The 13,175-nt window shown below is 34.8% G+C and overlaps 1 protein-coding gene across 2 annotated transcripts in view; it reads right to left on the bottom strand.

Annotated features, from left to right (window-relative positions):
- Nucleotides 1-1,924: 1,924 nt before the first annotated feature.
- LOC148309079 (uncharacterized) overlaps nt 1,925-13,175 on the bottom strand; it is a 106,548-nt gene continuing 95,297 nt past the window's right edge. The window contains exons 9-12 of one of the 2 annotated variants that reach the window (XM_088260619.1): nt 12,029-12,946; nt 4,957-5,104; nt 3,850-3,961; nt 1,925-3,323 (exon numbers count right to left, since the gene is read on the bottom strand). In XM_088260619.1, coding sequence (XP_088116745.1) covers nt 3,193-3,323; nt 3,850-3,961; nt 4,957-5,104; nt 12,029-12,946 — 1,309 coding nt within the window. In that variant the 3' untranslated portion in view covers nt 1,925-3,192. The remainder of the gene's footprint in view (nt 3,324-3,849; nt 3,962-4,956; nt 5,105-12,028; nt 12,947-13,175) is intronic. The other variant, XM_088260621.1, reaches the window with a different exon arrangement.

The following is a 13,175-nucleotide window of genomic DNA, read 5'->3' as shown; positions in this document are numbered from 1 at the left end:
CCCCCCTGGGAATCGAACCCGGGACCTCCAGTACGGTAGCCGGGCGTGCTGACCATTACATGTTGTAACGATCTAGATAAAACTGGGATGTTAGTGCGTTTAGCTACCGTGCTAGAGCTCTCGGATTCGATTCCCAGGGGGTCAAAGTAACTTTAAGTTATTTTTCACCCTAATATTTATTTAACATTACTCTGGACTGGTACCTGAAGCGCAGGATTGATCACCTTGCCTTCATGTAAGTTAAAATCAAGATAACGCTGTGTTTATGCGATGCAGTGCCCTATGCACCATTGGGAGCAGATAAGGTTAGAATAAGAACTAATATTAATAATAATTTCCTAGGAAAGGGTCGATACATTTGTCACCTGAATGGAGAACTGTCCTAAGTCACATGCAGGCAAATTTAATTTTCATTATATAATATTTTTATTTATGCATGTTCGATTGTGCTCTTTACGCTCCTAATTTTATTATGCAGAACTTTCGTAAATTAAATGAATAGCCCTTCAAACATTATGAATCTAAATATTCAAAAGCAAATACTACTAATTGTTTGAGAAAACATTTGATTGCATCTCCGGTAAAATTTCGTTATAAGCAGTTAGGATAGTTCTGCTTCCAGGTGAGGATATGCGTGTATGTATGAAGGATTCAGCTTTACAATTTCAATCCCAAATACCATATGGTTAATAACATACATGGAATGACTATGGAAGGTTTCAGAAATGACACAAGTTTTCGGTATTATAAAAGCATCAAAATATCGTACAAAAGAGACCGAATTTCATTTTATACAAAGCGATGGATCGGTATGCGAAAATAAGATTGAAATAGTCATCGATGTACAAAGTGAACTCTCACACACCGCTGATAGGGCAACAATACGTACAGGTCCATAATTACTTATTAAACTACCTAATACAAAAATCACACAAAAGCATAGTTTATAAAAAAATAGACCAGTGACATCTGCTGGCCAAAAAAGAACATTTCTCTTGACACATCTGTGTTGGGGTATTTTCCAGCCAAATTCGGCAAGAACACGGGCAATTATTTGATTTTCGCGGGCAAAATCAACATAGGCGTAAAGAAGCCACATCTTTTAAAACATCGGTTATATTGATTTTTTGCGTGAAAATTATTAACACATTGTTTGCGGGAAAAGCTTAAAAGCGCCTTTTACATACTGTTGACAGAGAGTAGGAGACACTTATAAGCATTCGATTTGCTTACTTTCTATTTGGTGGAGTGCGAGAGACACCAAAAAACATTTTACAGGTCAGAATTGGGTTTGCAGTTACTTGCGATTAGTATACAACCCTAATTAGTAATACTAATTAGGGTAGGGATTGATGAAAAAACCGTATAACAATGTGTTAATTTACTATGTAATAAACATATCGCAGTCATACAGGAGAAAGTGACCAAGTGCATTTTTTTTACAAAAACGTGATCATCGACTATTTGATATCTTACTAGCTTAGTATTGCTCTGAAAAAATCCCAAAGCGATTTTAAACTTGTAAGTATAATATATTGACTTGTTAAAAATGACTAACTGCATTGATGTTTATTTTCTTGCCAAGCAAAAGTGGCTTAAATGGCCCTCTTGAACATTTTACATTGTGTTAGTTGGTCACTTTCTCCTGTACGACTACAATATTGTTGTTTTTAAGCTTCTGCAATTAAAAGACAAAATGTAGGGTCGACGAGGTGTGGGCAGAAGGCAGATCTCCTGGCTCCGGAATATACGAGATTGGACGGGGATCAGGACTGTCATGGCGCTGTTTAGAGCTGCCCGAGACAAGGACAATTACTCTCAAGTGATAGTTGACGTCAGGATACCTGACATGACGCGCACAGAAGACAGAAGAAATTAAAATAGCAAAGGAAGACTGTTTTAAAAAAAATTAATAAAATGGGAGTTGCATTCAATATTTACCTTCTTATTATATACAAAGTAGACTGATCACCTTGCCAACATATAATTTACAATCAAATTAACATCACACCAATTTGACGCAGTGCCCTATGCACCATTCGGTGCAGACGAGGGTAAGAATAAAAATAAAATAAAACAAAACTTAAATTAATATATAATACAATATCATACAGTAGAACAGTGCTAATGAAGAATAGCAATATGTCTTAAAGCTTCGGATAATTTCCAACAGATGTCACCGGTTTGACAATGTTCATATAAAACATTCACACGATTCAACGCTTACAAATAATACAGTCCGGGGGCTAATGCCCCCCTTCCTTCTCTTCTCACCCCACGGAGAATAACAGTGTAATAATAATATACGGTGATTCATTATGATCTTTTTGTTTTAATTCTTAACCGCCCTACACATGCGAACGTACATGATATGCGTCGTTTTTTCCGCACCGTTGCGCTAACCCTGTGCCAAAAATATTTAATGCAAGACAGAGAGAGGGAACACGGTTCCGTCCTAAAAGCACCTATTATGGCAACAAAAAAAATCTGTTTGCATAATTCTGCAGAAAAAAAGATAATTTTTTTCTACAGAATAAACTCAGAAAATAACCCCAAGGTAGGGTGTGAAAATTCTAATTAATCGTGGTACCTTTATTACCATCCTAAAGAGCAATATTCGACAATTACTTTTTAATGATATTATCTTTCAAATGTTGGCCGCCAATGCATTTTAGAATGTCCACTCTAAAGAATTTATGATAAAATTGAACAATTCCAACAGAACCAAATATTTTATTAACCTTTTAATGGATATAAAAAAGAAATTAAAGACACTAAAATGCCAGCAAAAAATTAATCCAAATACAAATGAATTAAACCACCCACAAACATAAACATTAAATAATAAGTATAAGTCCCTCTCCAAGCATAAGAGCTTAGTCTGTTTATTGGAGAGAACTGCGTTGTTAATTTTAAGGTTTTAAATTAGAAACGTGTAGAAAATGAATTGAATCATAAAAAAACTCTTGTAACTATATTACATAAATAAATAAATAATTATAAAGGTTGCGACATAAGTCTTTCCATGAGGAAATGTCAAATAATACTGAACAAATTTACCGTGAAAGATCAGCACGACTCGAGCGCGACCTATGGATGAGAGTCTATTGAAAAAAAGAGGTCAAAATGAATCACCCGTTAACATGTAATAGTAGAAGAATTGTAATAAGTGGTCTAGGGTCGCCAGGCGGGCTACCTGTCGTCCACGGCCTCCATTACGACCTGCTTGAAGGCGGGCACGCCCTGGGACATCTGCGTCTTGACCTGGCGGCTGCCGAGAGCGGCGGTGCCGTCCCTGGCGATGAACAGCTGCAGCCCGGAAGCTGGAAGAGACATTCTCAAATTAAACACTTGTATCAGACCATCTCTTCTTCTGTGCGTGTCATGTCAGGTCCCCCTGACGTCAACTATCAGTTGAGACCAATTGTGCTTGTCTCGGGCAGCTCTAAACATTGCCTCAACGGTCTTGATTCCCGTCCAATCTCGTATATTCCGGATCCAGGAGATGTGCCTTCTGCCCGCACCTCGTCAGCCCTCTATTTCGCCTTTTATGACTAGGTGCAATAGCTCGTACTTTTCTCATTTTAGTACATGGTTATTAACACAATTAGGACGAGAAACGTATTTCTATCTGTTCGGTCGATTGATGCTGAAGGACGGGAAGGGTATTTTTACCCTTTGCGCGTAAAAATTGCTATAATATTGCCAACTTTCAGCATAGAGAAGCGCAGTAAGAAGAAATACAAGTATTGTCTCTGTTCATATAAGCAAGAAATATGCATATCTGTTTTTTTTTTTTTCGTTTGAATTTTGAGTACAAATTTAGTAATACAATGAAACAGAACTTACTCTCCGCACTATCCTCAACTTGCTCGAGGTTGGTAGCCTTGATTAGTTCATCTATAAGGGATCCGGGATTCACCCGCGTGTTCTCCACTCTTCCGGATACCGTGTGCCCACCCTGCAAAAGGAATACAGTTAATCACAGTCTCCCAATATTTTACTATTACTGGGTTTTCCCGTGCCGAGGGCACATTTTACAATACTTGTTTATAAAAGTATGTGAAAAATAAATTGTTTATGACATGCAATCAAATAGCACATGGCCGAATGATGCGATCTATTTCAGATCTACCCACCTCCATTATCCATTTACGTATAGCTCTTTTATACTGTAGTTTCATTATTTAGTGACTTTATGGATAATAGAAGCAGGGTGTACAACTTTATTGCATAATAATCAAAGTTCCTTTGACCAAAAGAGGTTTTATTTGACTTGTTTCATTGTTTTAGATGTCATACACAGGAAACACTCCTTGAAATTTTAAAGATATCTATCCACTTTTATTTTTAACTATACTCGGTAAATACATTATTTAAAATACATTTTTTCTTTTAAAAAAAAGTGACACGTGTTTCGATGCTTTTAACATCATTATCAAATACCCTATCGCTCACTCCTTTCAAAAACGTCATAAATCAAAAAACTTGATTTTTCAGGAGAATGTTTTTAAAGTTTAAAAATATAATACAATGTACTAAAAATAAATATCAAGCCACTTATTGAACTTTTTACTGTGCAACAGATCTTTTTAGGTAAAACCTGAAGGTTTTTTCTCCATTTGAAAAATATTTAGTATATTTGAAAAAATAATTAAACAATACCTTTTCTTCAAAATGTAAAAACAACGCTCTCAGCCCTGTAGCGGGTAAATATTAAGTTAAAAATATGCCGCTTTTGCTGGGATATAGTACATTTTCTGGGCATTTCGAAAACATGCACAACTGATAATTTACAATTTTTGATTTATGACGTTCTTGAAAGGAGTGAGCGCTATGTGAAGCTTAGTCTAAATTTTATGTTGTGTACGTTGAAGGGTGAAGAGAGCTGTTTCTCATTTTTTATCAGTGGGAACATAGACAATAGGGAGGAGGCTTTAGTCACTGTTATATTACCTGAGGATCAGTCTCCGGCACCGCGGAAGCCATGGCGCCTAGATTACCCAAAGTACTAACGCTAGTTTTATGTTTCCTCCGTTCCAGAGCTGCCTTCGCTCGGTCCAAGGACCCAGTCTCAGTCATCACCAGCCCGCCAGAAGGATTCCTGGAGAAGGGACATTTCAAATCAACTTTTCAACAAGACAAAAGCGACACGGGAATACATCGATAAGGAAGATTCAGTTAATAATACAAAGGTAAATACAATAGACAGTCCACCTCCATAGTGTAATGGTCAGCATGCTCGGCTACCATTCTGGAGGTCCCGGGTTCGATTCCCAGAGGGGGGGGGGTCAAATAAATATAAGTGATTTTTTCACTCTAATATTTATTCAATATCACCCTGGACTGGTACCTGAAGCGGAGGGCTGATCACCTTTCCTTCATTGTTAACAATCAAGATAACACTGCGTTTATATGCAGTGCCCTATGCACCACTGGGGTGCGGATAAGGGTTTGAAGATGAAGATTAAATAATCCTAATCATTTTGACGGAAAGGTAACGCGATTTGGAAAATAATTACTGCAATAACACAGACCGACAAACGGTGCACACATCGTAATATACTAAGGTAAAAAAAACATATTTTTCTGCACGTTTTAAGATCAAATCTATTGAATTACGTCTAATAGTTTTTTTTATAACAGTTATTTAATTAAGTTGGCATTATATTTCAATGATCCTCTATTACATATGGTTTTGCATAGTTGCAGGTGACACAATCTTTCAATTTTAATTTAATTTTCCAAATTTGTATAAATATAAAGGATTTTTTATTCATAATGCTATTTTTCAACAGCATACTACTATTAGTATGGCGACTGATAGAAGTTTCGTTTTAACAAGTTTTTTTTAAGATCGAGTTTCGCAAACACGAATAAGTCTTCAGAAAGAAGTCGCTTACTTCAAAACCAGTCAACATTGTTATCAAGTTATTATAAGATATAAAGTGATTTTAAATGTAGTTATTTAAGTTATAAAATGGACGATAATAAAATAACACAAAGATAGTGCTCCAAATATTGATTGTGAAATGGGGGATCATTCAAAATTTTCCAAAATATTGGAAATTTATTTGTCTACCTCCATAGTGTACTGGTTTGCACACTTGGCTACCATACTGGAGGTTTCGGCTTTGATGTCCCAAGGATTTAAAATAAATAAAGTGATTTTTCACTCTAATATACTCTAATACGGATACCAGTCCTGGGTAATTTGATATTACCCAGGACGGGTATCCAAAGCACTGGGCTGATCACTTTGCCTTCATGTATTTAGCGATCAAGATAACACTGCTTACGTATGACGCAGTGCCCAATGCACCATTGAGTGCGGAAAAAAATTAAAAGAAGATAATGTTTGGTATTAATTAGTCTTGGGGAAGAAGCTGTTTGCTTCGAAACCAGTTGATATTTTAACCACGTTATGATAAGTGATTTGAAACGTTATTTTAAATGTTATTAAAAAGTTATTTTGAAAGTGATACACGGTTAATTTTTATATTTTTTAGGAGTAGAAAAATGAGATGATAACTTAAATGAAAGGTCATTATAACTGTTATTAAATAAGATATTGATTATTTGATCCAATTTTGATAACCATAAATCAGTTATATTATTCATACGAAAATTAATAAAAAAACATTAGCATTTTTACGAGTGTTATGATATTTACAGAGAGATTAAAAAGGGACAAACTTATATCAAATTACATTTTATTTTAAAAAAAATAATCGTTCTAATAATAAATAAATGCTGCATAATAGGAAGCGATTTCTAAAAGAGAAAAAAATACTAGTAAAATAAAACTACGTAAAGCAAATTTAGCCATAGAGTTTCATTTATTTAAATATAAAAAAAACTTCATTTTATTGATTGATTTGGCAGTTCTTTTGTGGTCATAAATCTCCATTTTATATTTAAATTTCACTTGGTAAATACCACTATTTTTATGTTTTTGGGTGTAAATTATATTTTAGTCCAAGGGATTGTAATTCTATCTGATCACTATGGTATTTTCCAATTAAAATTTAAATAAACAATTTTACAAAAAAAAACTTACCTTTAAATATAGACGAAATATGTATGTCAATAAATTAATCAGTGAAAGTTGAATAAATTGAATACAATACAAAGTATTTTAATTATATTATCTTTAAAAAACTGCATGCTTAAGGATATTATACTCAATTAATAATTTAAGAATGTTTCTTAATAATATTTAGTCTTAAATATTTTTGTATATTCTACGACACTCAAAAAAAATATTTTTGATTAAATGTGAAACTGATTTTTCAAGAATTTCAAAATTTTAATATGGGTGTACATGAACGCCCGCACTTATAACTAAAGCCCAGTGATATTTATTTCTACAATGGCAAATTTCGGATGACTGATGCACCAAAAATCACTGAAATCTTACAGTATGAAGTGCGTTCAATGCACAAAACATAGTAGCATTACAACTGTATAAACGAATCACTTCAAAACAATTTCATTTTCCATTAATATTTTTTTATTTATTTATTGATTTGGTGTTTAATTTGTAGAACTCGAATTTGTTTTAATTTACGAATTCATTTTTAAATCAAACACAGATTTTTTGAGACTACGAAGTTGAATTTATTTTATTTATTGTTTCTGCATTAACTATGTGGTAAGACATGTTACAATGATTAAAGAAAACACTTGTTTTTTACCACTTGAGTTTTATTAAAGACTACATGTTTCATAAAATAACACATGTTTCATGAAGTTTAACTTCTGAAACATAGTCTTTAATAAAACTCAAGTGGTAAAAAACAAGCGTTTTCTTTAATCATTGTAATTTGTATTTAAGTAACAAAAACATATAAAAAAAAATTATATTGTGACAATTGTTTCGCCTGGTTATGGCATTTTCAAACGAATGTTTTTCGAAAATTTAATTCGTTTGAAAATGCCATAACTAGGAGAAACAATTGTCACAATATTAATTTTTTATGTGTTTTGGTTAATAAAATACAAATTAGTTGAGTCAAAAAATCAATGTTTGATTTAAAAATTAATACATAATTATTTTTTTAACCAGTATCTTGAAAATACCAGAAGATGAGTTTCACTTTTAAATCGGGTACTTACCAACAGCGAATATCAAAATTTCTTCATAAAATATTACAAAAATTCACACATAACAGACAATACTAGCTAAAATACAAAACACATCGTAAAAACAGCAACTAGAACGACAAAAATAAATAAAAAACAAATTCAATATAAACTTCTTTTGACTTTCTACAACAGCAACAGAAGTGAGAAGCAAGCTACGGTACGGACGGATTTACGATACAACATCGAAACTGCGTACAATACGTGTAAAACTTGCATATCAATGTTTCTTAACGTTGAACACACATCTGCTCAGTATTGTCCCATTTCAAGGCGCAATGAGTTGGAGCCAAAATTACTTGTTTTATTTTATTTTATACTAGATGTAACAGGCTACATGTTGCTGTGGCTCAGTCTGGTTGAATGGAAAAAAAATAATTTACTAGCGTATTCAAAAGCAACATTGTTTAAAATTTTCAAAGCAATCGGTGAATAACTTTAGGAGATTTAAGATTTTTAACAAATGAATATTTACATACATAAGTGATTTTACACTCTAATATTTATTTAATATTACCCTGGAATGTTCACTGAAGCGGAGGAGTCATCACCTTGCTTCATGTAACGATCAAGATAACACTGCATCAATTTGATGCAGTGCCCTATGGACCATTAGGTGCGGATAAGGGTTAGAAAAAGAATAAGATATATATATATATATATATATATATATATATATATTTATTTAAGCAATTGTTACAGCAGAAATTTAATACGTCATCAATAAAGTATGAAGTCTTATCAACGCATTAATGCACACGACCACCTAACAACGCTATAACGCTTCAAACGAGCACATATTTGAGTTGTGACAAAATTCTCAAGCGGGCCGTATGTCTGGGTTTGTCCAGTCACAAATTTGTTGTGACAAAATTCTCAAGCGAGCCGTAAGTTTTGGTTTGTCCAGTCACAAATTTGTTCTAACAAAATTCAAAAAGAAAAGAGTTGTGACAAAATTCTCAAGCGAGCCGTATGTCTGGGTTTGTCCAGTCACAAATTAGTTCTAACAAAATTCAAAATGAAAAGAGATGTGACAAAATTCTCAAACGAGCGATGTGTCCAGGTTCATTTTGATAGCAAGTTTTACAGTATTGGCGGCAGGAGGATAGAGTATTGGACTGACGCGGCAGTGGCGCTCGGGCGGCGGTGTTTGAGCGTCGGCGGGAGGCTGTCGCTGTCCTGGTGCGCCGCCCCGGATCCGCACTGCCGGCACCACGCCTCTCTGCGCACACACCACAAGAGAAACACTCCGGTTACTATGCATCCATCACAAGAGAGACACTCCGGTTACTATCCACCGTCAAGAGACAAATTAATAGTCTTGAAACACCAGGGTTTACCTTCTGTATAATCACAATGGTGTACGGCGAGAGTTGAACATATACAAAATATGAATGTCATCCATTTATGGTACAAAATTGACACAGTATACATATCGCTCACGATTTTTCAGGAGATCGTTTTAAAGTTTAAAAATATAATAAAATGTATTAATAATAAATATGAAGCCACTTATTGAACTTTTTACTGTGCAACATATCTTTTTAGGTAAAACCTGAATGTTTTTTCTCCATTTGAAAAATATTTAGTATATTTAAAAAAATAATTAAACAATACCTTTTGATGACAAAAAAAAATAAAATAAATGACTGTAGGATTATTCAGGATAATTACGTTGTCATTTATTTCACTGTACTGTGCACGGGACCATTCTGGTGTCTCGGTTGAACGTTTCAGAAATCTGGCAAGCCTGCCTATATCCATTACAGATTTTTTGATGGCTCTTTCATAAAGAAATAATTTTTTTATAAATTATTTAATTATATTTATTTATTTCATAGATGCATATATTTTTTGAATTTATTTTACTATATGTATTACGGCTCCTTAGGCATGGTCTGTGTTGAGCCGAAATACTTACAAGTTAACCTTGTAACCGTTAACTTTAACTTTGTTCTCAAAAGACGCCCTTACGCTGCGATATTTTGCCATTTTTTAAATGATTACTTTTATCATGTATTTAGTTAAGAAACGATTTATTTTCCTAAACGAAAACGTACAATGGGATTCATTGTGCCTTTTTGGTACTCTATAATACACTTGTGTCACATCATTCTTGAAATATATCCTAATATAAACAAATAAGATCGTAACATAAATAAATCAAAGCACACATTGTGTGTCTTACCCACTGGCAATGCGTAGCGTCGAGAGTGAGACAGATATAGGACATGATTATGGCGCAGACTAATTACCGACTGCGAGAAAAATCAGGGATCTGTTCTTTTATTTATCCTTGTGATGTTACAAATTATTAGTCAGATATTTAAACAGATGTCATAAGGCCAAGGATTGACGTATTATTTTATCCAAAGTTCCACACCATGAAAAAATCCCTCCAAGTTGAACTGAGGTTCGAAACTTGGAGCAAAGTAAAAACACATACGCTTATGTCAGCCGTGTATGGGGCATGTTTTGTGAAAACACATACGGTTATGCGAGCCGCGTGGATCCGGTTAAAACAATTATTTATTTTTATTATTATTTGTTTTTTAAATTATTAGATTATATACGATACATACAAAAGATACAATAACAATTTACAGTATTAAGGTTTTACAATAAAATAATTACACCTGGACTTTAATCACCTTCTACCTTGTTCCTTCCAACGAGAAGCAACCATCGACGGACACTGTTCTCGGCAGATCACTACTGGAATTCTTAATGGACGCAGATCATAAGAATAATTATTTAGGATGATTTATGAAGTGATATTTTAGTAAAATATTACATCAAGAACGCTTCACTGTGATATCATACGATACATGATTTATTTCTAGATAAAACAATAGTAAAAGTCGAAATTGTACACCTTCATTGGGTAATTACTCAACGTTCCTTGACCCAAACGTGGAATATATGAATGAGTAGTCCACTTGCAAACCACATTACGTTAAAAAAAATTAAGCCAATGGCGCCAATCGGTAGAAAATAAAAAATGTTAACGTCCATATTTAACATAATCTGCCAAAACTCATTAAGTTAGGAATAAAATGGAATAGAAAAATCAGTACTCTTGCAAAACACGCTATGCCGTTCGACAGTTCTCTTTTTTAAATCTCTCAAGAAAGCTCAAACTGATTTGAATTTTTTTTCAAATCGGTAGAAGATTAAATCTTCTACCGATTTGAAAAAAAAGAAAAAAAATAATTTTGTAAAAAAAAAAATATATATATTTTTAATGATTAGAAGTTATGTTGACTTATTTGTAAATGATAAAATGTGTATGTGAAAAAAATTACTACATACACAAGCATATGTAAAAAAAAAACGTATATCCTATTACATGGAATAATTCATAATATGTACATGGAATTCGTAAAAAAAAAATTCTTGGGAAAATAACCAACTCTCCGGAGAACATCGGACATCAATTATTGTACTCTCGGAAAGGCAAAAGTAAAACACGTCAGTTAATCGAAATAAAAAAATAAATATTATGATTTATTGCTTTACATTGTCGGAGATATTTTAAGCTATAGTAGGCATGCTGTTAGTTTGCTTTAAACCTGAACCCGTGATACAAGAAATCATTAACCAAGATAATCTAATACATTTTTCAATATATCTATAACAATAAAAATAAAAATATACCAAACTCTTATAAATCATTGCAGTGTTACTTAGTTCGAGTACCTTTGACAAGTGTCATATCTTTATATAACAGGATTCAGAGCTGAAATAAAATTTCATGTAATTAATCATGATGACCTCAAGCATTAGCACACCAAGCAATTCAAGAACCAAGACGTTAGTACAGATGCAAACCATCACCGATGCACGGGAAAACCAACCCACGTATACAGAGAGCTTCACAAACCTTTGAAGGGTGGACGCCATTTTCTTATCGGTGACATTCCCGATGGTGTGACTGTGTCTCAGAGGATTGCCTCCAATATTGACCTCCCGTTTGACGAAAATGACCCCGGATTTCGACGTCTGCAGCCCTTTCTTTTGGAAGGCCGCCGCCTTTCGGTCGTTTGGTGCAGGAGAGTCGGCGAATACCTCGTCGGGATCTATTTTCCTGTCTTTGGTCTCCGCTTTAGGAGTCGAGTGTCCGAAGCTCTGTCTCAGCTTTCCGACGGCTCTTTCAGCCGCGTGGTACGTGTGCCGGGTGAAGCTCTTCCCTCGTCTGTCGTCCAGACCCCCTTCGCTCTTGATCTGATGCCTAAACTCAACATCGACATCAGGACTGACGTAAAAATCGTCCTCGTTGCAGCTGGAAAGTCTGTGCTTATCGTACAGCGAGTTCTTCCTGTTAGCCAGAGGAGTGAGGAACGGGAAGTTGTGAAACAACCCGCTTTCGTCTTCCTTCTGCTGCTCTTTAGCTATCTGCTTTTCCATGAAGTCCGGGATGGTATTGAGAGACTTCTGCTTGAATATTTGAAAGTTCGACAGAGGCAGGACGTTCACGGCCGACCTAGCGAGAGACATGACGTCCTGTCTCTTTCTATCAAAGTAGGAAGGCACTGCGAAGCAATGGTCGGGCTTGGAACCCGTCGGAGACAGAGGCGACATGTTGGTCGCATTCGGCGTGTGGTAATCGGAATCGTCGCTCAGCGGAGAGAGGGGGTATCTGGAGTTCTTCGGGATCAAGTCCGGCTGAACGGATCGGTTCAGGGTGCCGTTCGGAGTCAGGTAGGGGTCGGACGTATCGTCGGAACTGGGGGCCGGGGAAGCCAACGCTTGCGTCGCTTTTCTGTTCCTGTCGATAAATAGCTTCGGACCCAGTCTTCTGCTAACACAACAACAAAACACATTCTAGTTTGAAGATAGATAAAAAAAACATGCTAATTTCTGTTGGTAAAAAAATAGATGGAACAATGAAAATAAAACATTATGCAGTGTTTGATTTAGACTCCACTTAAACCACAGATACATCACAAAATGTTGAGAAACTTGTGAACAATTTATATTCAAACGTATGATGGAATTCACACGGACTACTGACTGAAATCTTGGGGGCA

Source organism: Brachycentrus maculatus, unplaced genomic scaffold (genome assembly GCF_059751285.1).
Source record: "Brachycentrus maculatus isolate JH-2025_06_01 unplaced genomic scaffold, ASM5975128v1 h1tg000139l, whole genome shotgun sequence".
NCBI lineage: Eukaryota > Metazoa > Arthropoda > Insecta > Trichoptera > Brachycentridae > Brachycentrus > Brachycentrus maculatus.
This window is presented reverse-complemented; position numbering and strand designations above follow the sequence as displayed.